Raw genomic sequence first — 24730 nt, forward strand, 5'->3', positions numbered from 1 at the left:
TTTGTTGCTCTCCGCTGGACTCTTTCCAATTTTTCCACATCCTTCTTGTAGTGTGGGGCTCAAAACTGGACACACTACTCCAGATGAGGCCTCACCAATGTTGAATAGAGGTGAATGATCACGTCCCTCGATCTGCTGGCAGTGCCCCTACTTATACAGCCCAAAATGCCATTAGCCTTCTTGGCAGCAAGGGCACACTGTCGACTCATATCCAGCTTCTCATCCACTGTAACCCCTAGGTCCTTTTCTGCAGAACTGCTCCCTAGCCATTCGGTCCCTAGTCTGTAACAGTGCATGGGATTCTTCCATCCTAAGTGCAGGACTCTGCACTTCTCCTTGTTGAACCTCATCAGGTTTCTTTTGGCCCAATCCTCTAATTTGTCTAGGTCCCTCTGTGTCCTATCCCTACCCTCCAGCGTATCTACCACTCCTCCCAGTTTAGTGTCATCTGCAAACTTGCTGAGGGTGCAGTCCACGCCATCCTCCAGATCATTAATGAAGATATTGAATAAAACCGGCCCCAGGACCGACCCTTGGGGCTCTCCGCTTGAAACTGGCTGCCAACTAGACGTGGAGCCATTGATCACTACCCATGCTACGGTCATCAGACCTGAGAGCGTTGCCTCTTCTGTCAGAAGGGAATAAACAGTATCACTGCTTCTGCCCTCCTATCCTTTGTATTGTCCTGGGGAGCAGTGGAAAAGGTGGGAATACATATATTAGGGACCTTGCCCAGCTTTGTAAAAGATTATTCAGCTCACCTCCTTGGTCCTGACACAGAGGCTAAAGGGCTCTTAATTTGCTTTTTCCAGATTAAAAGAGCACAGTCATCAGCCCACCATATTGACTTATGATGAGAGAGAGATTTCTGGGTGTAGGAGCTGCTTTATTAATCCACCTTCTGCCATGTAAGTGTTGGTGTTCATCTCCCCTTAGGTGAGCAGTGTAGCAGAGAGATAGGAAACTTCTCTGTATGCAAGAGAGGAGAATCTCTTATTGTGTTCTTCCCAGTTTTTATGAAAACTGCGTCAGCTTCATTCACTGTTGCAACCAGGACAGGTCTGTTATCCAGGGGAGGAACCATGCTCTGAAACTTGAATGAATTGTGTTGTAGATAGTAGGTGCTGTGCGTTCTCCATCTGGAACCCATTCTCTGGACTGAATCAGAAAGCTTCCTTGAAATAACGTTTGGAATCTTCCTTGACAAGCTCTGCAACAGACAAGGTATGAACCTGTCTGCAGCTGTGGAGGATGGAAAATAACTATAAGGAAATTCAGGAGGCAGCACATTGCCCTGCTCTCAGTGACTGATGGGTCAGATTCTGTCCCCAAGCTGTAAGCAGGCTGGAGTACTTATGTGGGCATTAGCACAAAGAATATACATCGTTCTAAATTACTTTTTTATTTCAGATGAAGCAAATAGACAACCAAAGTCACATCTCCACTTGAGAGCTCTGTGTGTGTGTGTGACTCACTCATCGCCAAGCTAGAAGCAGGTTTGAGGACAGCATGACTGATGTGCTCTGCTAACAGGGAGAGGGCCAGGAATACGTTGTTCCTTTCCTGCCACCCTTGTAAACACCCTCCCAAGCTCCTTCCACCAGATACTAGCTCCACCTCCCCTCATAGGGCAAGAGCTGAGAATCTGTAGAGTTAGCCAGCTGGTCTCTGAGACTTCAGCTGCATTTCAGTCCAAGCCCTGCTAGTGTGTGTGTTTGTGAAAAATATTTTTTAGGATATTTGAAGAGGAGGTCACTGACTACAATGATGGGCTTTCAAAAGGAAGCTCATTGTAGTTAAAGCTGTAGAGAACAGACAAAAGCTTTGGCCTTCTGCAGGGTACAACATATACATGGCAGTTTGTCTCAGTTACGCTAGGTACAGTTTTAAGAAGCCAGATCATATTTCCTGGTAAAACAGCTGCAGTTCATCTGGAAAGGATGCTTCATGTGCATTTCCTTTGTTCAAGAGAGAGGACTTAGGTACCTGGACACTGCTACCCACCTCCTTTAAGCAGTAATGAAGGTACACTTATCAGGCATCCCTGGACTTCATAGGAGGAAGGCAACTCCATTCCTTTCATGCATGGGAACACGTAACATCAGATCAATGCCTATTAGGCATCACAATCCATAGTTAGAGTTCAGTTTCAAAACTTCCAGCAGCCTTGTTCCATCTAATTGCACCAACCAAAGTAAATCAGTTTCAGCCTGTATGCATCACCTTGAAGCTATTTCAGCATAAATAATTATGCCAGTAACTGTCACTCTCCTCTATATGGATGACTTTGGGTCAAATTATAATGGACAGCGAGGACAGCCATTTCCAGATTGTGCTGGTTTCGGGAACCAGATGCCTAAATATTGAGTCGAGAGAAGTATGCAAACCTTGATGTAAATGTTAATACATCTGGGAGCCCAGCTAAGCACCAAGCAATAATGTTCTTAACTGGGAGACAGACAACACAAAGTATAACAGCAGAGCCTTTCCATGTTATCATCAGCTGAACTGGGCTCAGTCTTCTCCAGATGTAAGAGCAGTCAGCTTGCTCTTCTCTGCTTTCACCATGCATTCAAAAATAGCTCAAGGAGATCAGTTTGAGAATGTGCCTGCTCTCACATAGGTAAACTGACAAGGAGAAAGGATATGGCCGAGGCAAACTAGCTGCTGATTGTACGAACAGAAAAAACACTCATCTAACGTGGCTGTTGTTCACCTAGCCAGAATGCAACACAGTGGGCTGGCTAAACTGATCCCAAATATGTAAAGGAGAGTGGAAAATTGAGAGAGCTTTGGATGGATTTGTTGTAGTGAAGGGGACCACAAGTAGATGTGATGACTACAGGAGGTAGACACACAAGGTATGTGGGGTAATACCTTTTTATTTGACCAGCTTTGTGTTTGGTGAAAGAGACAACAGAATGGTAGATAGCAAGATCTAGAGGACGCTGTCATGCATTTTTCCACATTGGTCAATGAGGGTGCTGCAGAGGGTTGGCAGATCCTTGGGAACCCTCATTCCCACATACCTCTCTCAATTTCAGATTAATCAAGATGTCCTTGCTGCCTTGAACCCATGCATGTCAACACAAATATGATCCACCTGCTAACTTCAGATGACTTATGATATGAAGATCCAGATCTCTCTTGGCTTAGGTCATCACAGTTGAGAAGATGCATCTTGGAAGAAAGGGCTTTTGAGTAAAGGTTATCACAGGCATATGTTCCACATCCACCCATGATTATAGGATCTGGAGAACATTGTGTGATTGATTGAACCATGGATTTGATGAGCTTCTCCATAGCCAGCATCCTGGAGTTGCTTCGGAATGGTCTAGAGTTAGGAATGAGCACCAGCATCTTACAGGTGCATTCATCAGCCTTCGGGGGACACGGATGTACTTTAAACAGAGATGTAGCTAGATTTCAGTATAGTGGTTGACAAAAGCCAAAACTTGTATTCAGATGACTTCTTCCTTTTTGGATCTAAAATATTGTACAAAATTTACATCCTGTTCCTTAGTTTGGACCTATAGAAGGAGGAGGAGATAGAAGAAGAATATCCAGTAGGCCATTGCTCTCTGATTCATATTTGCCATCTACTGAGCAAGGAGGATAAGAGTTGAAAGCCCTGCTCTGTGAAGAACTATGCCTGATTTTTCTATCAAGAAAGTCCATTCTTTAAACAGTTCTGTGTTCCATGCTGAAGGTAACTACATCCTGCCTGAATCAGGCTGAATTATTATTGTCCATCTACCCTGGTCTTAACATTTTATAAAGAAGCTAGGCCTCTCTGTCTGAGGCCTGGTCTGCACTAAAAAGTTAGGTTGACCCAGCTACGTTGCTCAGGGGTGTGAAAAATCCACACGCGTGTGTGGTGTAGTTACACTGACCTAACCCCCAACATAGACAGGTCTAGAAGAATTCTTCTGTTGACCTGGCTACCGCCTTTCAGGAAGATAGATTACCTACGCTGACGGGTGAACCCCTCCCATCAGCATGGGCAGTGTCTATACCAGGGGTTCCCAAACTTGGTTCACGGCTTGTTCAGGGTAAGCCCCTGGCGGGCTGCGAGACACATTGTTTACCTGAGCATCCGTAGGTACGGCGCTCGCAGCTCCCAGTGGCCGCGGTTTGCCGTTCCTGACCAATGGGCACTGCAGGCAGCACTGGCTCGGCCAGTGCCACTTCCCGCAGCTGTGTTCCATTCTATGCATCCGAAGAAGTGAGCTGTAGCCCACGAAAGCTTATGCTGAAATAAATGTTAGTCTCTAAGGTGCCACAAGTACTCCTGTTCTTTTTGCGGATACAGACTAACACGGCTGCTACTCTGAAACATCTCTACTAGAGTTTATTCAAGGCAGCTACCTGGCATGTGTGTTCTCTCTGGTGTTTATATTCGCAAGCTCATGTTCAGGCATCAGCCAATGTGTTGTGCCACAAGAGTGCTGAAGGTAGCCAAGAGGCACTAGTCTGTCTATATGGCACTGCACTCCTTTGGCAGACCCCAAGAATCTGGACTGGCACTGGAAGCTGGAGAGAAACTTTTTTTCCTTAATTTGTCTTCAAGACTTTTTATGCCAACCCTTATCCCTTTCTTCAACATTTCCAGTGTTTTTCAAATAGCAAGTTTTCAGTGTCTCAAGGTGTTCGATTTTTATATTACACTTAAATAATACTGTGAACTGCTTTCAAAGATTCAGCTGAGCTGTGAGAGCTGGCAACCCTTATGCAGGGGATGATATCACCAGAAAGTCCCAGTGTCTGCTTTCTGTCTGCTGTCAGGGAAGAATTATGTGCACCAAGTGTCTGGACTGATTTAGAAGATCTTAGAGTGAAAATTAACAGGTAAGGTAAGATTTCCCTCCCATGTTATGTTAGGGTTCTTTAACTTCTCAGCATGGACCACATGTTTACAGAGATTCTCGTGAGTATCTGCCATCCCGTTTCCAGTCCTGCAGCCCATCTCCACTGCCGTTTGCAGTCTCATAACATCTCCATGGCAACAGAAATTGCCTGTTTGGGAAAGTAATAAAGTATTTAGTATATTTAATACAGTATTAGAGCTGGAAACAGCCTTGAGAGCTGCTAACTTGCTGTGACCCATGGGCCACAGTTACGAAGTTTGTCTTAGTCTCTTTAAAGAGTAGTTGATGAGTGAAGCTTTCAGGGAACACAGAGGTAGAAAACCCTCACAATAGGTTAATAATACTGGAATGAAAATATTTTGAGATGGATTGTGGTAGATTATGAACTTAACTCCTCTGAACATCTCTTTTAAACGTGTTTCCATATCATGAAGAGTGTCCATACTCTTATGATAGTAAATCTGTTGTCAGGATTGCTTCGGAAGGGAATCTGAGAATACTTTTCTGGTACATGAATAAAGAACCAAAACTGTTCTTTTGTTCCTTCAGTTATTTCAAAGACCAAATGCACTTGCTGTTCAGCAGCTGACGGCAGCACAGCAGCAGCAATATGCATTGGCAGCTGCCCATCAGCCGCACATAGGTAAGTCCTTCATTTAACGCCCTACCTGTATTAGATTTCTGGAGATTGCTAACGGATGTCTTCAAAATAGTCTGTGGCTGTGGAAAAAAAGTTATAAGGCTTTAGAGGGGTTTTAAAAGTACATTCCCAGTTATGGATAATCGACACAGATTTCAGAAGCAGACCATGTTTGAAGATTATCTTGCAAAATTCTGGTAACATCTTGCTATACTTTTAAAAAGCTTTCCAATATTCCTCTCTACTGGTGATGACACTTGCCTTGCCCTCACTGAGAATGCTATTCAGTAATGAGAGTGTTTTCTAAGTATTCATTGACTCTGAGCCAGACATGAATTGAGGTAACTGGGACAGTGAAATGAGGAAAAATGCACTTTTTAGTACAGACCGCAGAAACTCATGTCCGTATTTTATGTATTACAATGGTTTAGTTTTGAATAACTCCCCCACAGAATGGAATTTCAGGCTATTCTGGGTGAGACTTAGAAGTTCATTTAAATGTGTTACCATTCATATTATTAAAGAAATACTGACTCTGGGAAAACTGTACATAATCGTGTTTATAGAAAAATAGGTGAACCACTCACAACGGCTCACTCATTAATGGTGGGAGTAAAAATTTCCCAGCATCAGAGACTTCTGTAGGTTTTCCTAACTGAATTGAACTTAGTTTTAAAGTGCTAGAAAGAATTACGAAGACGCTGTTTCTCGTGTACCATGTACGTTGCACTCCACATTTGTTCAGTTTTGGTGTAGACCCCTGTCATCCTCTCCCTTAATTTAGTAGATTTAACAAAATGTGCTTTAGTATCTCTAAAGTACTTTGAGCTCCTATGATAAAAAGGCTCAATTGAACTTTAAGGGAAACTTATGGGTACATATTAATACCCACCAGTATAAATTAATTGGTAGTTGCTCTTTATTTTCCCTTTTTTGTTGTTTGTTTGTTTGTTTTCCCCTAGTTGACTAGTTTCCCAGCTCTTTAAGGGATGTTACATGTTTGGAGTCAAATTCCATAGACATATGCATGGTAACATTGTTACAAATTTCACATTTGATTGTTTCAGTTAAGACTCCTGGATACTTACTGTGTGCTGTCCACAAAGAACTACATGTGAAAATGCATAATTTGTCTTCTCAAAGTAGCTGCCAGCTTTTCTTACTCTTAAATCATAGATGCACAAGCCTGTTTATCCTGTTCAGTTACAGCCAGGATGAATAGCCAAAACATGTAGGTATTCTGGTAGGGCTGCAGTTCTAGTTAAGTTTGTTTTTACTGACAGGTATGTTTTCAGCAGGTTTAGCTCCCGCTGCCTTTGTCCCCAATCCATACATCATCAGTGCTGCTCCACCAGGAACAGATCCATATGCAGCAGGACTTGCAGCAGCTGCAACTTTAGGTGAGGAACTTAGAGTTGTTTGTGCATTAGATGAAATTTTCTATGCCTAAAATGTTTTAACTGTCACTGTCAGAACAGACTTAATGTAATCTGTTAGCACATTTTGAGCTCTACTGAAAAGATAGGTGGATGTCAGTGTGGTATATAAGAGTATTATAAAACTTAAGGTTGAATTTTGTTTTGAAAGCCTGTCCCTATAGATTAATACCTAAATTAGAGGATCAAAACAGGTAACACTCAGTATGGATTCTGTTTTACAGTTAAGGTTAAGAACAAAAAACTTGAAAGAGAGGTGACATTTCATTTATAGTGACAAATGTGTGATTGGTGTTGAGTTGTTATGTACATATTTTTTCATTTGATGCCTGAAAGCCAAATACTTTTGAAGCCTGCGTTTTAGAGTAAAGTTTTCCTGCCAGGAAAGTGTTAAGTAAAATTTGTTACTGTTGTTAATTTGAGATTTGCTATGATGAATTTGGTAAATTATACTTTTTTCTTCACTGGAGGATTCCTTCTGAACTTTATGCTTTCCAGTCCCTTAATTACCTTGTTCCAGGTCTTATATGTCAAAAGATCTCTCACCTGTGCAGAGGCTTTTACTCTGAATATAAAGTGCTCTAGATGGCAGTTCTAATGTGTGTCATTCTTGCCTTCATACTGGACCTCTTTCTCCCAATCTTGTCTAGTCTCTGAATCCTTTCCCAACTTAGGAGCCAAAATTGCTGTATCTTGAAATGGTAGCTCCAGTAAACAATTATTAGGAAGCGTGAAAAACACATTGCATGTTAAATTTTTATTCCAAAAGCCATGAGGTTCTGGCTCAAGTAGTGAGAGTCCTGCGGGTTCTTCCAGAACCAGATCAGTTCTGTACAACCACATTTAATTCTCTCACTGAGCCATCTGGAAAGAGGAAGTCCAGTAGGTTCTAAATAAAATCTCCAGAGTTAGAAATGGCATTACTCAATGAAGGTTGCTCAACCTCATAACATTTCATTCTTATGCAGTCTGAATACCTAAATAACACCGCCCCCCTTTCACTCCAAGATAAAGTTAAAACAAAGCTAGATTATATTTACTATAAGCAAGTTTTACAGTATTCTGGTTTGAGCAAGTAAGTGTGATATGTGACTCTTTGTAATATTTACCAGCTGTTACATAACTCTTTATTAGCTTTTAAGCTTTGGGGCCAACGTAAAGTCAAGCTATGATGAAACGGGATTACAAAAATGCCCGGATCATATAGTGGTTTTGGTAGATTATATAAAACAGTATGTGAAGAATCAAGATTATAAAAAGTCCTTTCAGGATGATGATGCTTTTTTGTCATTTTGAAGAGAGGACTGTTAGGTGTGGTCGGTGCATAATAAAAATGAAAGATGAGGTGTTAGGGTAAAGCCAATTGTTGGCACACAGGTAAGGCTGAGATGAAATGGATGAAAGCCAAGAAGTTGAGCCCTATGGAAGCTGCATCAATGAAAACACGGACAGAATTGCGGAATCAAAACCATAACACTGAATCCAGCTGTGTGTGTGTTTAAAAAAAAAAAAAAAAAGTCCAGCGCAATACAGAAAAATAAGGATGTCTTCCTGCTGTGGCCCAGAGCCAAAGGAGCTCTCTCTGACCCTGCTGTGACCCCAGGGCCTGAGAAACTGTGTGGGCCTCCACTCACTCGAGGTGGGATCCAGGGATGGGGTTTACTATAGCCCAAGATTTGCTATTGTGAAGGGCATATTGTGAGCTTGTACTGTATATTAGCTTTGGCCGTTGCTTAGAGACATGGCCTGCTACTACTAGTGCAGTTTCCCCGCTCCCCATGGTTCAAGACACAATTTAAACATGTCTAAAAAGCATTCCACAACTGGAGAATGCTCATCCCAAAAGCTAAGAAATCATGCGTTGACACTGAAGTTCAGAGCTAGTCAGTTGCCTAATGCAGTGGTTCCCAAACTTGTTCTGCCGCTTGTGCAGGGAAAGCCCCTAGCGGTCTGGGCCGGTTTGTGTACCTGCCGCGTCCACAGGTCCGGCCGATCCCGGCTCCCAGTGGCCACAGTTCGCTGCTCCAGGCCTATGGGAGCTGCTGGAAGCAGCGCGGGCTGAGGGACGTACTGGCTGCCGCTTCCAGCAGCCCCCATTGGCCTGGAGCAGCGAACCGTGGCCAGTGGAAGCCGCGATTGGTCAGACCTGTGGACTTGGCAGGTACACAAACCGGCCTGGACTGCCAGGGGCTTTCCCTGCTCAAGTGGCGGAACAAGTTTGGGAGCCACAGGCGGTATGATGTTCTGCAAATGCTGTCAACAGACAATAGACTGGACCCGAAAAGATACCTGCAACGATCATCTAATATCAAAACCGTATCTGAAGAATCATGTCACATATGATGAGAATCATCGAGGTTCTCGCTCTCTACAGAGAACAATTGCAGGCAGTATGAAATCTGCAGATACCAGATGGGAGTTTGTTGAAGTTTATGTTGTGGTCTTTGCTGAGGCTGTCATCTCAGTGGAAAAAATGAAGAAGCTTCGACCTTTCATCTTAAAACACTGTAGTCAAGGTGGGAAGCATTGCGTGAAAATAAAGCAGCACTTCAGCAGGTTCTGCCTTGTGCTTATCAGGAACACATGTGGCAGTGCTGGCCTAAATCCACAGGGAAAAAAGATTCCAGTGGTCGACAAGACAACAGATATTGGAGACTGCAGTGTGCTAAGTTTATTTTTCTTTTACTATAATGACAGATCCTTAAGTAGATGGTTTTTTTATAATGTATGCATTGACCTTTAGGAAAACATTTGTTATACTTAGAAAATACTAACCACTTATACAATTTAAAGTACAGATAATTTAAGAAAAAGCATTTAAGATGCTGTAACCCCTTAAAATAGCCTTAACCCCACCCTCCAAAAAAGCACCAAATTGGGATTTTGGAGCTATTGTTAATATTTTTATCAAGCATTTTATATTTAATGTGCATTAGGAAATTTAATTGTGTATTGCAATGCAGCTGTAATATTATGCTTGTATAATATTTAAAAATATCTTTAACATTAAATGATACAATAGTGGCTATGAAGCTGGATTTTTTTTTCCATTACAAAATTTTGAGTTTGTTTAGTGAAATCCTCCAGTAAAAAAAAAGTAGAAAAATTGACATCAGAATATATTTATTGTAAGTGTTACAGATTAGTACTGTTTGACGATGTCATATTCATGGAGAGCTGCAACCACTCCACATTCTCATGGTCTCTTCTAGAGTCTGTGATTAGGAACCAGCTCAGTCTCAGTGATGTTTTGGCAGTTATAACCGACAGTGCTGCATACTGCATCAAAGCATACAAAGAAGCACTGAAATGAGTCATGACCCAACAGTGTACGTGTGACAGATCTATGTCATATAATCAATCTGATAGGTGAGACATAACAGCATTTTCACTTCTTTAGCAATGTGGCATCTTTTGTTACGTCGATGAAATCTGCATTCTTCAAAAAGCCAGCCAGAAAGCAAAGATGGGTTGCTTTTCTTAAGTCCAAAGAAGATGTGCACACCATGAAGGTCCCTCCTGAAGCAGTACACGTAAGATGGAATAGCTGGTTTCAGGCAGTAAAATATCATGCAGAGCACACTCATCTCTACTGGGACTTTTTTGAAAAAGAGAAGTCATCAACACAGGTTGAGAGAAACCTTTTGATATTACTTAGCAGTCAGGAGAAATCAGACTTGCTAAAACTTAAGACAGCTTTCATATCTGAAGCTTACCCCAAAATAACAACAGCCCTGACCATCTGTCAGCATTTGACCACCACCCTCCAGCTATCTCAGCTTTCAGTATTCTGGAAGACCTGGGATCTTGATTTCTGGAACAGCCAAAACTTGTGGGTTTGGTGAAGAAACTGACAGACTCTTGGATGACTTCTCCATAAGTAAGGAGAGAGAGATCCTGGACAATCTGCATGAAGCCTGTCAGCTTGCTTTTACCATATTCTCCAAACAGTGAGATGTCCATCCAGCAAAAGACGTGTTGCGACTGATTTGCGTGTTGGATTCCAGGCAGACTCCAGCCATGCAACAAAACATTGATCAGTACAGCAAGCTACCACCTCTCATCCGCCCCTCACCAGAACTGTATGAACAATGGCTGGTGTTTCTACACAGCACTCAGAATGAGCTCATCCCAGATCCACTGGATCTTTGCACTTACTGGAAGGTTATGAAGAGACGAGTGCCTAAAGTAACAGAGGTTGCCCTACCTTACATCATCTTCCCTGTCAGCTCTGTAGACAGAGAGAGAAGCTTTAGTAAATATAAAATTCCCTCTTGTCTGTAAGTAGATTCACTTTCTGAGGAAAACACTAAAAGGCTAACCATAATGTACCACAATGGAGATGTCTGCCAGAGATGGGGAAAATAATGACATTTGAGTTTGTCAGTTTGTAATGCTACTCAGCAATAAACTTGATTTGAGTGTGAAATTATTTAATCAAATTTGAAATTAATTTAAGCATTCCTTCAGAATATAGGAAGCTTGAAAGTACCGAGTTTAATTTAAAATGGCAACAATGACTACTGCAAAGATGAATTATTTCATGTTTAGTGCATTATTTTGTATTTTTAAATCAAATCTAAATTCAGTTAAATTGACACTAAGATTCTTTGGTGGTCTTCTTGTGTTACTGTTCAGCAATGTCAGTTTGGTCATATTACCAGGTTCTACTTTAAAAAGTGATTTGAAACTCATTACTTTTACTGCATATCTGCAGGATGTTTCATTTAAATTGTAGGATTTTTTTCTGTAAAATCTGTTTTTCCCACTGCAATCCAATTTTGAACATTTTTATACATTTATAGTAAGGCTACTTAATTGTTAATGTATCAAACAATTTTGATTAAAACCCTGTGAAATCAGAAAATAATAAATCTGAAAATTCACAATAATAAAACAGAGTTCATAGGGCCCTATACAAGGATGTTTGTAATAGTCTGGGAGTCAGTGAACTACCGTGTGATGGCTGTGTAGCTGTGAATGAATGACTAAAACTCTCCACAGGAAGGAAATGTTAAAAGCCTTAGTAACAAATAGACCAAAGCTTAGTGGCAGGAAGGCACCATCATGAGTTACTTTTTACCAGAAAGACCATCTGTAATTTCACCTACAAGTCTAGAAAGTGGTAAACCTATTCAGGACCACACTTCTTACAGCAGTGTCGAAGCTGCAATAGAAGTGTTTTGGCCTAGGCAGAATTTGTCACCACATACACACTCCTGCCCCAGGATTATGTTCTAGAATCTGAGCTTTCATTTACCACCATTTCCTCTCCCCCTCCTTTCCCCCCCCCCCCCCCCCCAATATCTACCTCTCCTGAGTGAGTGGAGAACCTTTAAAAAAACATGGAGTGTAACTCTATGCAGCATAGCCTGGAACCATAGCTCTAAGATGTCTGAATCGTCCTATTCATCTCATTGAGGTATTAACTCTGAAACCTAAGAATACAAATATAAATATTACCTATTAAATAGTTGCCCCCATGGACAATTTCTGTGATGCAGTCATGCATTTTTTGTACAAGGATGTGTAGTGCACTGACAATACTACTTTGAACCCTTTAAAGATGTACCCCAAGTCTAGTGAGACGAGGCCTTCCTGTTTTCCTGTGGCAGTTGCTAGACTGGAAGGAAACTGAAGGGCATAGATGTTGGTGAAATGGGAGAAATTAAATTATAGGTCCCAACTGGTTTTATTCCTTTTAGTTGCTCCTCCAAAAGAAGGGAGGTTTTATGGTGCAGTATGGCTAATTTACTGCCAATTGAGGGGATGCTGTATCATCTCTCCAGGACTGTCAGTCAAGGGAAGTTTTCCCCCCCACAAGCACCAAATTAATTTAACTATTTTTAAAGAGTATTGATTTGAATGGAGATATAGGCTGAAAAGACTTACAAAGAAGTTATATGGGTTTAGTGTTGACCTACTGATAGAGATATCACTATCTGTGCAGAGAAATATGGGAATTTCTGTGGCACATTGAAAAAGATGTAAAATAACAGGAAGTTTTTGGTGTTAAGTGTCTGGAAATTGGGTTTCCCTGAGGATTATCAGCATTCCGTTTGTAATTACTCTTCACCCCATTGAATAAACTAGTTGCTAATATTTAGGCTTGGCAGAATAAGAATTTTCTTATAATTTTGGCTGATATCTATGCTTATTTTTAAGCATTTTTTAGATTTGTTTTTATTTTAAGTTTTCACAGCTGTGCAAGATTATTGGTGGAGTGTCAAACAGTTATTTAATGACAGATGTTAAAATTCAAAAAGTTAAAGCTTTATAAACTGTTAAAAACACAAATTATCAACATATGTCAAAATATACAAAGTGAATATCCTTAAATCAACAAATCATACCTGTTTTTACTGTTCATTTGCTAGCCATATATAAGAAGTCTACTTCAGAAGTCTAACTCACTGAATTTTGTTTCCAATATGTTCTCAAACAGCATTTTTCTTTCTTTGCCTAACTGTAAATTTTGATTGTTGTTGACTGAAATATATTTTTGTCTGTTTTTGTGTGCATGGTGAAATCGGTTTAGATTTTTTTTTCTTTTTTTAAAATGGTAGTAATGCTTCCTAGCCTGCTAACATACTGTTGCCAGCATCACTGATGTTTTGAGTCAGAGAATCATAGCACTGGAAAGAATCTTGATAGGTCTTCTAGTCCAGTCCTCTGCACTCAGAACAGGACTAAGTATTATCTAGACCAGGCCTGACAGGTGTTCGGAGGTTTTTTGAAAGCAGCTTAGACAATGACGGGGATTCCACATCCTCTTTAGGCAATTTATTCCAGTGCTTAACCACCCTGAAAGGAAGATTTTCCTTATGTCCAACCTAAACTTCCCTTGCTGCAAGTAGAGGTTAGCGAAAACAATTTTTCTCCCTCCTCCTTGTAACAACCTTTTATGTACTTGAAAACTGTTATCATGTCCCCTCTCAGTCTTCTCTTCTACAGGCTAAACAAACTCAGTTCTTTCAGTCTTTCCTTATAGGCCGTGTTTTCTAGACCTTTAATCATTTTTGTTACTCTCCTCTGAACTTTCGCCAGTTTGTCCAAACCTTTCCTGAAATGTGGCGCTCAGAACTGGACACAATACTCCACTTGAGGCCTAATTAGCGCAGAGTAGAGCAGAAGAATTACTTCTTGTGTCTTGCTTACATCACACCAGTAATACAGCCCAGAATTATTATTATTTTTGTGTGTGTGTGTGTTACACTATTGACTCATATTTATCTTGTGATCCACTATGACCCCCAAATTCCCTTCTGCAGTACTTCTTTCTAGGTAGTCATTTTCCATTTTGTATGTATGCAACTGATTGTTCCTTCCTAAGTGGAGTATTTTGGATTTATCCCTCTTGAATTTCATCTTATGTACTTGGGACCATTTCTCCAATTTGTCCAGATCATTTTGAATTTTAATGCTATCCCTCCAAAGCACTTGCTATCCTTAACAGCTTGGCATCATCCTCAAACTTTATAAGTGCGTTCTCTCGGAGGGAGGGATAGCTCAGTGGTTTGAGCATTGGCCTGCTAAGCCCAGGGTTGTGAGCTCAATCCTTGAGGGGGCCATTTAGGGATCTGGGGCAAAAAAAATAGTTGGGGATTGGTCCTGCTTTGAGCAGGGGGTTGGACTAGATGATCTCCTGAGGTCCCTTCCAACTCTGATATTCTATGATTCTATGCCATTATCTCAATCACTGATGAAGATACTGAACAGAACTGGACCCAGAACCGATCCGTGTGGGGACCCTACATGATATGCCCTTCTAGTTTGACCCTGATAACTACTCTCTGGGAATGGTTTTCCAACCAGTTATGCACTCACCTTATAGTAGCTCCATCTAGGCTGAGTTTCCCTACTTTGATTATGAGAAGGTCATGTGAGACAGTATCAAAAGCCTTGCTAAAGTCAAGATATACCACATCTACTCTCCGCCCATCCTATAAGGCTTGTTATCCTGTCAAAGAAAGCTATTAGATTGGTTTGACACAATTTGTTTGTGACAAATCCATGACTTTTTTACTTATCTTATTATCTACTAGGTGTTTGTAAATTGATTGCTTAATTATTCGCTCCAATATCTTTCTGGGTACTGAAGTTAAGCTGACTGGTCAGTAATTCCCTGGGTTGTCTGTATTCCCCTTTTTATAGATTGGTACTATATTTGCCCTTTTCCAGTCCTTTGCAATCGCTTGTCTTCCATGATTTTTTGAAGATAATTGCTAATGGCTCAGATATCTCCTCAGTCAACTCCTTGAGTTATTCTAAGATGTATTTCATCAGGCCCTGGAGACTTGAAGAGATCTAACTTGTCTAAGTCATTTTTAACTTGTTCTTTCCCTATTTTAGCCTCACATCCTACCTCATTTTCACTGACGTTCACTATGTTAGACATCCAATCACTACTCAACTTTTTGGTGAAAACTGAAACAAAGAAGTTGTTCAGCACTTTTCTGCCATTTCCACATTTTCTGTTATTGTTTTCCCCCACCTCACTGAGTAACAGGCCTACCCTGTCCTGGGTCTTCCTCTTGCTTCTAATGTATTGGTAAAATGTTTCCTTGTCACTGTTTGTCTCTAGCTAGTTTAATCTCGTTTTCGCCTTGGCCTTTTTAGTTTTATCCCTTCATGCTTGTGTTTGTTTATATTCATCGGTTGTAATTTGATCTAGTTTCTGCTGTTCGTAGGACTCTTGAGCTTCAGATCATTGAAGATCTCCTGGTTAAGCAAATACTGGCCACTTGCCATACTTCCTATCTTTCCTGTGGAGTGGGATAGTTTGCTCTTGTGCCCTTAATAATGTCTCCTTGAAAAATTGCCAGCTCTCGTGAACTTTTTCCCCATAGTCTTGCTTTGCATGGGTTCGTATCTACCAACTCCTTGAGATGCTAAAGTCTTCCTTCTTGAAATCCATTATCTTTATTGTGCTGTTCCCCCCCCCCCACCACCACCACCACTCCTTAGAATCTTGATTCACTCAAGCTGTCTTCCACTTTCAAATTCTCAACCAGTTCCTCCTTATTTGTCAAAATCGAATCTAGAACAGCCTCTCCCCAATAGATTTCTCCACCTTCTGCAATAAAAAACGATCTCCAATACATTCCAAGAACTTGTTGGATAATCTGTCCCCTGCTGTGTTATTTTCCCAACAAGTGTCTGCGTAGTTGAAGTCCCCATTGAGTATGAGTCATCGTACTCTGATTCACATGAATGGCATGATTACAAATACCTGTATAGATTTGATGGTAACACTGATATTGAAGGGAATGGTTTTTATTGTGACCACGTTTGCTGTTCAGTTTATTGGTATTTCTTAAACTCCTTTTAGCATGTACATGCTTTTTGAGTGCATAAATTCTTCAGTGTGTGTGTGGTGCACAACACAATAGAAGTACTTGTCTTCAGATGCATTAGGATGTTCTTCCTTTTCTGTGGGATCTTTCATAAGTATAAAACTAGATTAGTCTCTTGTAATGAAGAATAACTGTGCAAGTTTTACCGGTCTGGCAGCGATGACACACTTGCCCTCACTGAGAGAGCTGCTCAGTAATGAGAACCTCACCATGTGCTCAGATGAGCTTAAGCCAGACTTGCAAAAATGCTCAGAATGCTGTGTTTAAAGGCGCTTACTGCAAACTTCAATAACCTTTCTCTTTTTTTACACCTAAAGCTGTAGCTGTTCAAATGAGCAACCCCTAGCTGAGAGAGAGCCAGATTGTGTGTGTGTACAGTAGTTAGAGCTCTGATTAATATAAACTCTACTTCTTTTGGTTTGGAATGGAGATGCCTAATCTTTGTCCAAATGAAGGTTGGCATGGCACTTGCCAGGAGCCTGATGGCTACCCTGTTTGCATAAAATGGAGCAGAGAGCTGCCTCTCTTCAGTACAGAAGTGTGGCTTGCAGAAACTACAGGTCACAGCATGCAATTTGTGACCTGCTTTGATTAGATACCAACAGGCACTGATGCATTTTGATCTAAGCACCCTTGGTTGCTTAAATGAAGATGAGCACCAGCATGCTGGGACTGTTCAATGGGCTGTGCTTCGGTATTCGTGTGCAAAGATAACGTGGCTAGCCATGTAAAATAAGCTGTTGCTGCCTGGGAGCAGATCTGTTGAGAGGGAACTATAGTCGCTTTTCTCACCATCGATGGATTTCTGTCACAGAGCACGAGACCACCGGGGCAGGTCTTGCTCACCCTGATTTACCTTGTGGCATTGGAGCCCAGGCTACTCATAAGGTGATCTTGCTGTGCAAAAGAGCTTTTGGGGCTGTGATGACAGGGAGTTTACATAGTACAGTGATTGGTCTTATACAACGTCCTGCGTAGACAGACAAAATTAAAATGACTTGATAAGTAAGATTAACCAATGCCGCCCTCAGAGTAACAGTGTTGCTGAACTTCACCATCCTGCAGCATAATGCAGGCTCTGCACCTGCAACACACCAATTTGTACAGATTGAGTCCAGAATGCTGTTTTGCTTTCGAAAGTTGCATTTTTTTTTAAATTATATATTTTGCCATGGCACTTGCCAGGAGCCTGATGGCTACCCTATTTGCATAAAATGAAGCGGATTGTAGCTGCCTCTCTTCAGTACAGAAGTGTGGCTTGCAGAAACTACAGGTCACAGTATGCAGTTTGTCACCTGCTTTGATTAGATACCAACAGGCACCGATCCATAAAATATATAAATACAGTTAAACCCTGTTATCTCGACGGCCTAGGGGTTTGCCAAAAGCCATCGAGATAACCAATGATCGAGATAAACCCCTATCCACCCCCCCACCCCCTCCCTGCCCCCTTACCGCGCTGCCTGCACGTGGCTGGATCCGGCAAAGCGGAGCCGGACGGACGGACGGACGGGCGGGCGGGGAAGCGAAGCCGGGACCAGGTATGTGGGGCGGGGACGGGCAGGGACCAGGTATGCGGGCCGGGCGGGTGGGCGGGGACAGGCAGGGACCGGGTATGCGGGGGCGGGGAAGCGGGGACCGGCGGGCGGGGAAGCGGAGCCGGCGGGCGGGCGGCAGGAGAAGCCGGGACCAGGTATGTGGGGCGGGGACGGGCAGGGACCAGGTATGCGGGCCGGGCGGGCGGGCGGGGACAGGCAGGGACCGGGTATGCGGGGCGGGGAAGCGGGGACCGGCGGGCGGGGAAGCGGAGCCGGCGGGCGGGCGGCAGGAGAAGCCGGGACCAGGTATGTGGGGTGGGGACGGGCAGGGACCAGGTATGCGGGCCGGGCGGGCGGGGACAGGCAGGGACCGGGTATGCGGGGGCGGGGAAGCGGGGACCGGCGGGTGGGGAAGCGGAGCCGGCGGGCGGGCGGCAGGAGAAGCCGGGACCAGGTATGTGGGGCGGGGACGGGCAGGGACCAGGTATGCGGGCCGGGCGGGCGGGGACAGGCAGGGACCGGGTATGCGGGGGCGGGGAAGCGGGGACCGGCGGGCGGGGAAGCGGAGCCGGCGGGCGGGCGGCAGGAGAAGCCGGGACCAGGTATGTGGGGCGGGGACGGGCAGGGACCAGGTATGCGGGGCCAGGCGGGCGGGGACAGGCAGGGACCGGGTATATGGGGGCGGGCGGGGAAGCGGAGCCGGGCGGGCGGCGAAGCGGGGAACCGCGGGGCTGGGGAGCCGGGGAGCGGGCGGCTGGGGACACGGTGGGTCGGGGACGCGGGGAGCCGGGCGGCTGGGGACGCGGGAAGCGGGCGGCTGGGGAACCGCGCGGCTGGAGAGCCGGGGAGCCGGCGGCTGGAGACGCGGGAAGCGGGCGGCTGGGGAACCGCGCGGCTGGAGAGCCGGGGAGCCGGCGGCTGGGGACACGGTGGGTCGGGGACGGGCTCGAGATATTAGGGTTCGGCAAATCGACATAACGGATGAGAAACTCATAAGCCAAAGAGGGAGTCTGGCGGTTCCACTTGTAAACCGTCGACTTAACAGGATTGGCAAGTTAACCGAGGTCGACATAAATGGGTTCGACTGTATATAAAATATAAAAATATAAAATTATATATAATATAAATAAAAACGTGTTGTGTTTTTTTGAGACAAGTATATATAATTGCAAGGCCCAAGCCTGCTGCTTAATGGCCTTGTTTCTATCCTCTCCTCTTCTTTATTGTCTTCCTTCCCCCTTCTAGGTTACACTTATGCTTGGAATAGTTTCCCTGCTCTCTGATCCAAATACCCACCCTCTCTTTATGCATATGTTTGCTAAACTTGCTTTGTTTGCAAACATTTTTTTAATGAGCTATGAAAGACCAAATTTGTTCTTAATTGCAGCATTTTGCAATTGAACTTTCATCAGATCCACTAATACATTTGTCTGAATGCATTGCTTGTCTGATAGTCTAAGCTGGGGTAGACAATAGGCAGACCGCGGGCCAGATCCAGACTGCCAGATGCTTTTGAACGGACTGTGAAATTGTTTTATTTATTTACTTACTTACTTGTTGTTGTTGTTTTTGTATTTTCTCTGGAATCTGGAGTTTGACTATACCTCTGGACCTTAACAGAAAATAATTGATTACCCCTGGTCTAAGCTGTATGTTCCTCTGTTAGAAGGCAAGCATTCTGTCTGAGCATAGTAAATACTCATCGCTGCTACAGCGGAGAGCGCATCTGATGTAAAATTTAGTGTTGTATTTCATTCAGACAAGCACATTCCAATCTAAAGTCATTTTCACTTCAACAGTGAGTAATTTAGCCCTCAGGCTTTGCATTGGTTTTGAAAAAAGTAGAAATTAGAAGATTTTTGTTAACCTTCTGCTGATCTCTCCAAAAGACATGAAGCAGACATTCTGTTGCTTCCAAACACTATTGTATTCGATGGGATGTGTTCCACAAGGAAGTGCAGCATACAGATTTCTCATCTGATTGTACACCAGTCGTCTTTGGATAAACTTTTAAGAACAGAGGCTAAGCCAGGCCATAATTAAAATAACAGAGTCCTGGAAATTGACACAACCCACATGACAATTCACAGTTCTGTTGATCACTTAAGGTAAACATACATTCTCTCTTAAATGTGACATACAACATGTTAAAAATGGGACCTGTGCCCTTTAATCCTACTACTGGTTTATGTGGTGTATAAAAAAGGCCTGAAAAGTTTTGTTTGTTTGTTTGTTTTAATTCTGCTTGTTTTTACATTGGAAATTGAGGTGTTCTCTAGGTTGGAAAAGTCTCCCTGGTGACTGGAGAACTAAATGACAGATACCACAGGAGTCTTGAGAGCAGAAGGGACTTTTTGTCAACTATGTTGTAAAACAGTGTTCACACCTATAGCTTAACAGTTCTATTTTGGAGAAAGGATGCCTTCGTCAAAGGTTCATTAGCCATGCCTTCAGTTATGACATTGAAGCTCACAATAAAAATCACTTGAGATTCCTACTAAATGTTGACATGCCCAGTATATATAAAGCAAAGAGAAGCAGGAGGAAAAAAACTTCAGGCCCTGTTTGTATGTTGTGATAAAGGAATAACAATTGGCACTAACCCAATCAGTGTTGTAGTAGTTAAAATGCAAGAACTGGGTAAATTCCATGTATTCTGGACTACACTCCTGAGCCCAGTGGTTTTAAAATCCTTTGCAGGTCACCTTTAAAATAGGCTTTGTTGAATCAAATGTGATGTGTGCAGGCGTTTTTGGTCATGGCTTACTGTTGAGCAGGTCTTGTTTACTACAGAAGTTGACTGAATCCTCCTTTGGCATTTTAGGTCCTGCAGTAGTCCCTCATCAGTACTATGGAGTTACTCCCTGGGGAGTTTATCCTGCCAGTCTTTTCCAACAGCAAGCTGCAGCAGCTGCCGCTGCAAGTAACTCAGCAAATCAGCAAACCACTCAACAGACCCAACAGGGACAACAGCAGGTAAGCGGCAGTGTTTTGCAGGTACCTTTGGTACCTGGGATTTACATAAGTACGCTCATGTGAGTTAAAGAATTGCTATTTCCAGTGATAACACTTGAACATATGAGACTCAGTTGATTTCTTTAAAATTGAGAGGTAAGTATTACCTATAAGTTAACTATTGGGGTCATACCATTCTTTCCATGTTTGGCGTTTCCTGTATGTAGTCTGGCCGTGATGGTCTCTTTTGCACAACATTATTTGCTGCCAAATCAAAACCAGTCAATAGTGAAAGGAGGAAACTTAAAAATAGCTTCTTGCTGCTTCAGATATCTGGCTAAACCCATGTTGGAAGCTGTAACTAGCAGAACAGTAGAATAGAAATGTTAAATCTTGTTTCATTTCCAACACATAAAGGAGATAAGGGGCAGCTGTTGGCAAGTTTAAGCAAAGTAGTTTTTAAAAAGTGAATATATTGCAGCAAAAAGAAATCCATTAATGAGAATTAAAATTATGTAAAGCAGGTTTAATGGGGAATAGGCATTTGTGTGAAAAAATTGTGTTAGGAATAAGATGTTTCCATCACATAGCAATACCCATAGCTCTGTTGCTATTGACTATCTGCAGCTCTGAAGCTATAACTGTTTTAATATGATGGAAGCAGCTTAATCTTAACATTTTTTTCATACTGATGCATTTCCCAACTCATATTCAACCCATTTCCCATCTGAGAAGGAGGGATGAGCTTTCTTTCTGTGCAAATGTGGGTTGCTTCAACATTTGCCCAGTTTAAAAAAAACAACTAACATTCTTAGACTTGTATATTATCAGTCCTCCCCTCTCCCTTTCGTTCACTGTAATGTTTCAAAAACAAACAAACAAAAAAACCTACTCACATTCCCATTTCCCAGTGTCTGAAGCAAAAGAACTTTAAAGTTTGCTGCTTCTCCTTCCTCCTGGTTCACGTTTTCAGATGGCAGCAGCACTGTGCAAAACAAGGTGGATCTTGCATGCCCGTTTGCAGAAACTCTAGCAGTGACATGGGGGCAAATCCATTCTGAAAATGTAGGATCCCAGGGAACCCAAATATGGAGCAAATTTTAAGATCTTTCAGAACAATATTAGCACCAGGTTTGGTTATGTAGACAGTAATCTCTGTGGGGCAGGCACTGTCTCTGGTTATATGTCTGTGTAGCATCTAACACAAAGGACCTCGAGGTGCTACTGTAATACAACACGTAAATTTATCTTCACCAAATGTGGCTCACGATTAAAAAGTTCTTTTGCTGCCAGTGGCAAAGTTGCCATGCTTGTAAATCCTCAAGCCCAGATGCCTGCAATACCTAGGCACAAAAGCTCCGTTGCCTTATGACTAAGGTTAAGCTTTTGTCAGTTATTTTTAGTAAAAGTCACAGACAGGTCACGGGCAATAAACAAAAATTCGTGGAAGCCTGTGGCCCGTCAGTGACTTTTACTGAAAAGAATGGGGGGCTGGCCAGCAGATGACTGACGCCCGGGGATTGGGATGAGAACAGAGCCCAATCCCTGCTGCCGGCTAAGGGTTTCCAGCAGCCACTGCTGCAGCAGACGACAGCTCCATGGGCCTCCACTGCAGCCTGAGCTGCTTGGAGCTCCAGGGTCCCCCTGCTTCAGCGGTGCCTGGAGGCTCTGGAGCCTCCCCCCAGGGTGGCTGGGGCTGAAGTGGAAAATGTCATGGAGGTCTCTGAAAGTCATGGAATTCATGACATCATCTTATCCTTCCTTATGCCTTACACTGATCTGTATCACAAACTTGGTATTTCCTTTTTCTCTTATGATAGTTTTTAAGAGCTGAAAATCCCTTATAGAAGTGTTATGAGAGTTCAAATGATAGGCCATAACAGTCTGGATCTCTTAGGTCTGTTAGTAAGTATTTATGGAGACTCTAAGGGCTTGTCTACACAGGGACACTCAGAAAAATTAATCCGGGTTACCTAAAGGTGTTAAAGTGGATTAGTTAAACCACATTGAACCCCTTTGTGGACTCTGTTAATCAGAGTTAAAGTGACCTTAATTTAGTTTAGTTTAATTCAGGGTTTCTCAAACAGGGGTCGCCGCTTCTGTAGGGAAAGCCCCTGGCGGGCCGGGCCGGTGTGTTTACCTGCCCCGTCCGCAAGTCCGGCCGATCGCGGCTCCCACTGGCCGCGGATCGCCGCTCTGGGCCAATGGGAGTTGCTAGAAGCGGCGGCCAGTATGTCCTCAGCCCGCACCGCTTCCAGCAGCTCCCATTGGCCTGGAGCAGCGATCTGCGGCCAGTGAGAGCCGCGATCGGCCGGACCTGTGGACGGGGCAGGTAAACACACCGGCCCGGCCCGCCAGGAGCTTTCCCTACAGAAGCGGCGACCCCTGTTTGAGAAACCCTGGTTTAATTCACTTTGGAAAAGAGCTAATTCAAACCAAATTAACGCCACTTAGGAAAAAACTAGATGGAAAGGAGAAATGTGAGAGGAGATACAATATGGAAAAGGCCAGCCAGGCTGTTTGGGGTTGGTGGGTTTTTGTTGTTGTTTTGGTTTTTTGCCTTTATCTGCACCAGAACAAGGAGGAGTATAAAGAATTTAAGAAGTAGAAGTTCAAAATGAATAAATGAAATCGGTTTTTACATCAGCATAAAATTAGCCTCTGAAACTTTACTGCAGGACAATATTGAGGCAAATACTTTTGTGATTTAACCAATGTTTATATAAATAAGTGTGTGCAGCAGTAATGAGGACCAACTAGTGAGTGGATCACCAGCTGGAATCAGAAGGAATTTCCCCATAATAATATTGCAAATAAGATGTATAATGCGGCTTATATCTTCTCTGAAGCAACTATATTTGGTCGTTGTCAGAGAGAGGATTCTCAAGTAGATGGACCATTGTTTTGTTCCAGTATTACAAGTCATTTGTCATAAAAATGCATATTAATATCAGTTTTTAATGCAGCAAGACTTGAGCCATAAAGAGAGTTAGAACATATTGAAAAAACTTACTAATTTAGCTAAGCTATTAATGTTAATTAAGTACATATTAGCTCTTTAAAATGCATATTTTATTAATAGTAACAACCCTTCTGAGATGTAGATCAGGTGAGTTCAAAATTAGTCCCTACAACCAGGTGAGAGTGGAAAACAAAAATGACTCTGAAAGTACTGATATAATGTGATGTGGAATGATAGCAAAATTAAATTGTGTTACTTAAGGTGGTTTTTCATTGTAGCAAAGTAAAAATGCATCATAAATGGTCTGCATCTGTATGGTAATCCAGAAAGTTAATTTAATATTCAACTCAGTATTTTGTTTCAAAAATAACTTCCAGATTAATGTTATAACAAATTTAAAATGATTCCATCGTTGCTAAACTCTCCCAGTTCAAGATGAATGATAAAAGGGCTGCTGGTGGCACCACAGTGCCTTTGTTTGTAGTCGTCATTACCATCATGACATGAGTAAGGGTAGTCTCTGCCCCTCTCATTTTATACCTCAGAAATGCATGCTAATCTGAATTTCAAACTCTGCATCAACCCTCTCAAATGCATTTACCTAAAACTTGTGCACATATCCAGAGATTGCAAGTTAGATGTCTTTGAGATATGAACCTGCTATATTTAGTTCAGAACTAATGCTGAAAACCCCCTGCTAAACCAAGCATCAAGTCAGGCTACACATAGTTTAACGACATGTATCCAGTGATTCTTCAGGGCTAGAAACAAAATAAATCTATTATACCACTGGAAATCAGAGGTACCATCTTTGCAGTGGTATAAAGCATTTGCTTTTTAGCTGTTGCAGGTTGAGCGTTACTGGAGCTTTACATGCTCTCTCTACATGCCATCTTCCCCACTATATAGCTAGCATCTGGACTTGGCAGCTGCTGTCTTTAGAACTGCTAGGGCCAGAAACTACTGCTTTGTACC

At 42.7% G+C, this 24730-nt stretch overlaps 1 protein-coding gene and 2 non-coding genes across 12 annotated transcripts in view; all 3 read left to right on the top strand.

The window, feature by feature from the left end:
* PUM1 (pumilio RNA binding family member 1) overlaps positions 1-24730 on the top strand; it is a 125603-nt gene that overhangs the window by 65555 nt on the left and 35318 nt on the right. For 5 of the 10 annotated variants that reach the window (XM_044997702.1, XM_044997711.1, XM_044997701.1 and 2 more), the window contains 3 exons: positions 5418-5511; positions 6792-6908; positions 20663-20814. In XM_044997702.1, coding sequence (XP_044853637.1) covers positions 5418-5511; positions 6792-6908; positions 20663-20814 — 363 coding nt within the window. The remainder of the gene's footprint in view (positions 1-5417; positions 5512-6791; positions 6909-20662; positions 20815-24730) is intronic. The other 5 variants (XM_044997706.1, XM_044997708.1, XM_044997710.1 and 2 more) reach the window with 2 other exon arrangements.
* LOC123355604 lies at positions 5752-5838 on the top strand. The gene has a single exon (XR_006575152.1). It is a non-coding gene; the product is annotated as a small nucleolar RNA SNORD103/SNORD85 (small nucleolar RNA).
* LOC123355603 lies at positions 16450-16536 on the top strand. Its single transcript, XR_006575151.1, has one exon. It is a non-coding gene; the product is annotated as a small nucleolar RNA SNORD103/SNORD85 (small nucleolar RNA).

This window comes from Mauremys mutica, chromosome 23, assembly GCF_020497125.1.
Source record: "Mauremys mutica isolate MM-2020 ecotype Southern chromosome 23, ASM2049712v1, whole genome shotgun sequence".
Taxonomy (NCBI): Eukaryota; Metazoa; Chordata; order Testudines; family Geoemydidae; genus Mauremys; species Mauremys mutica.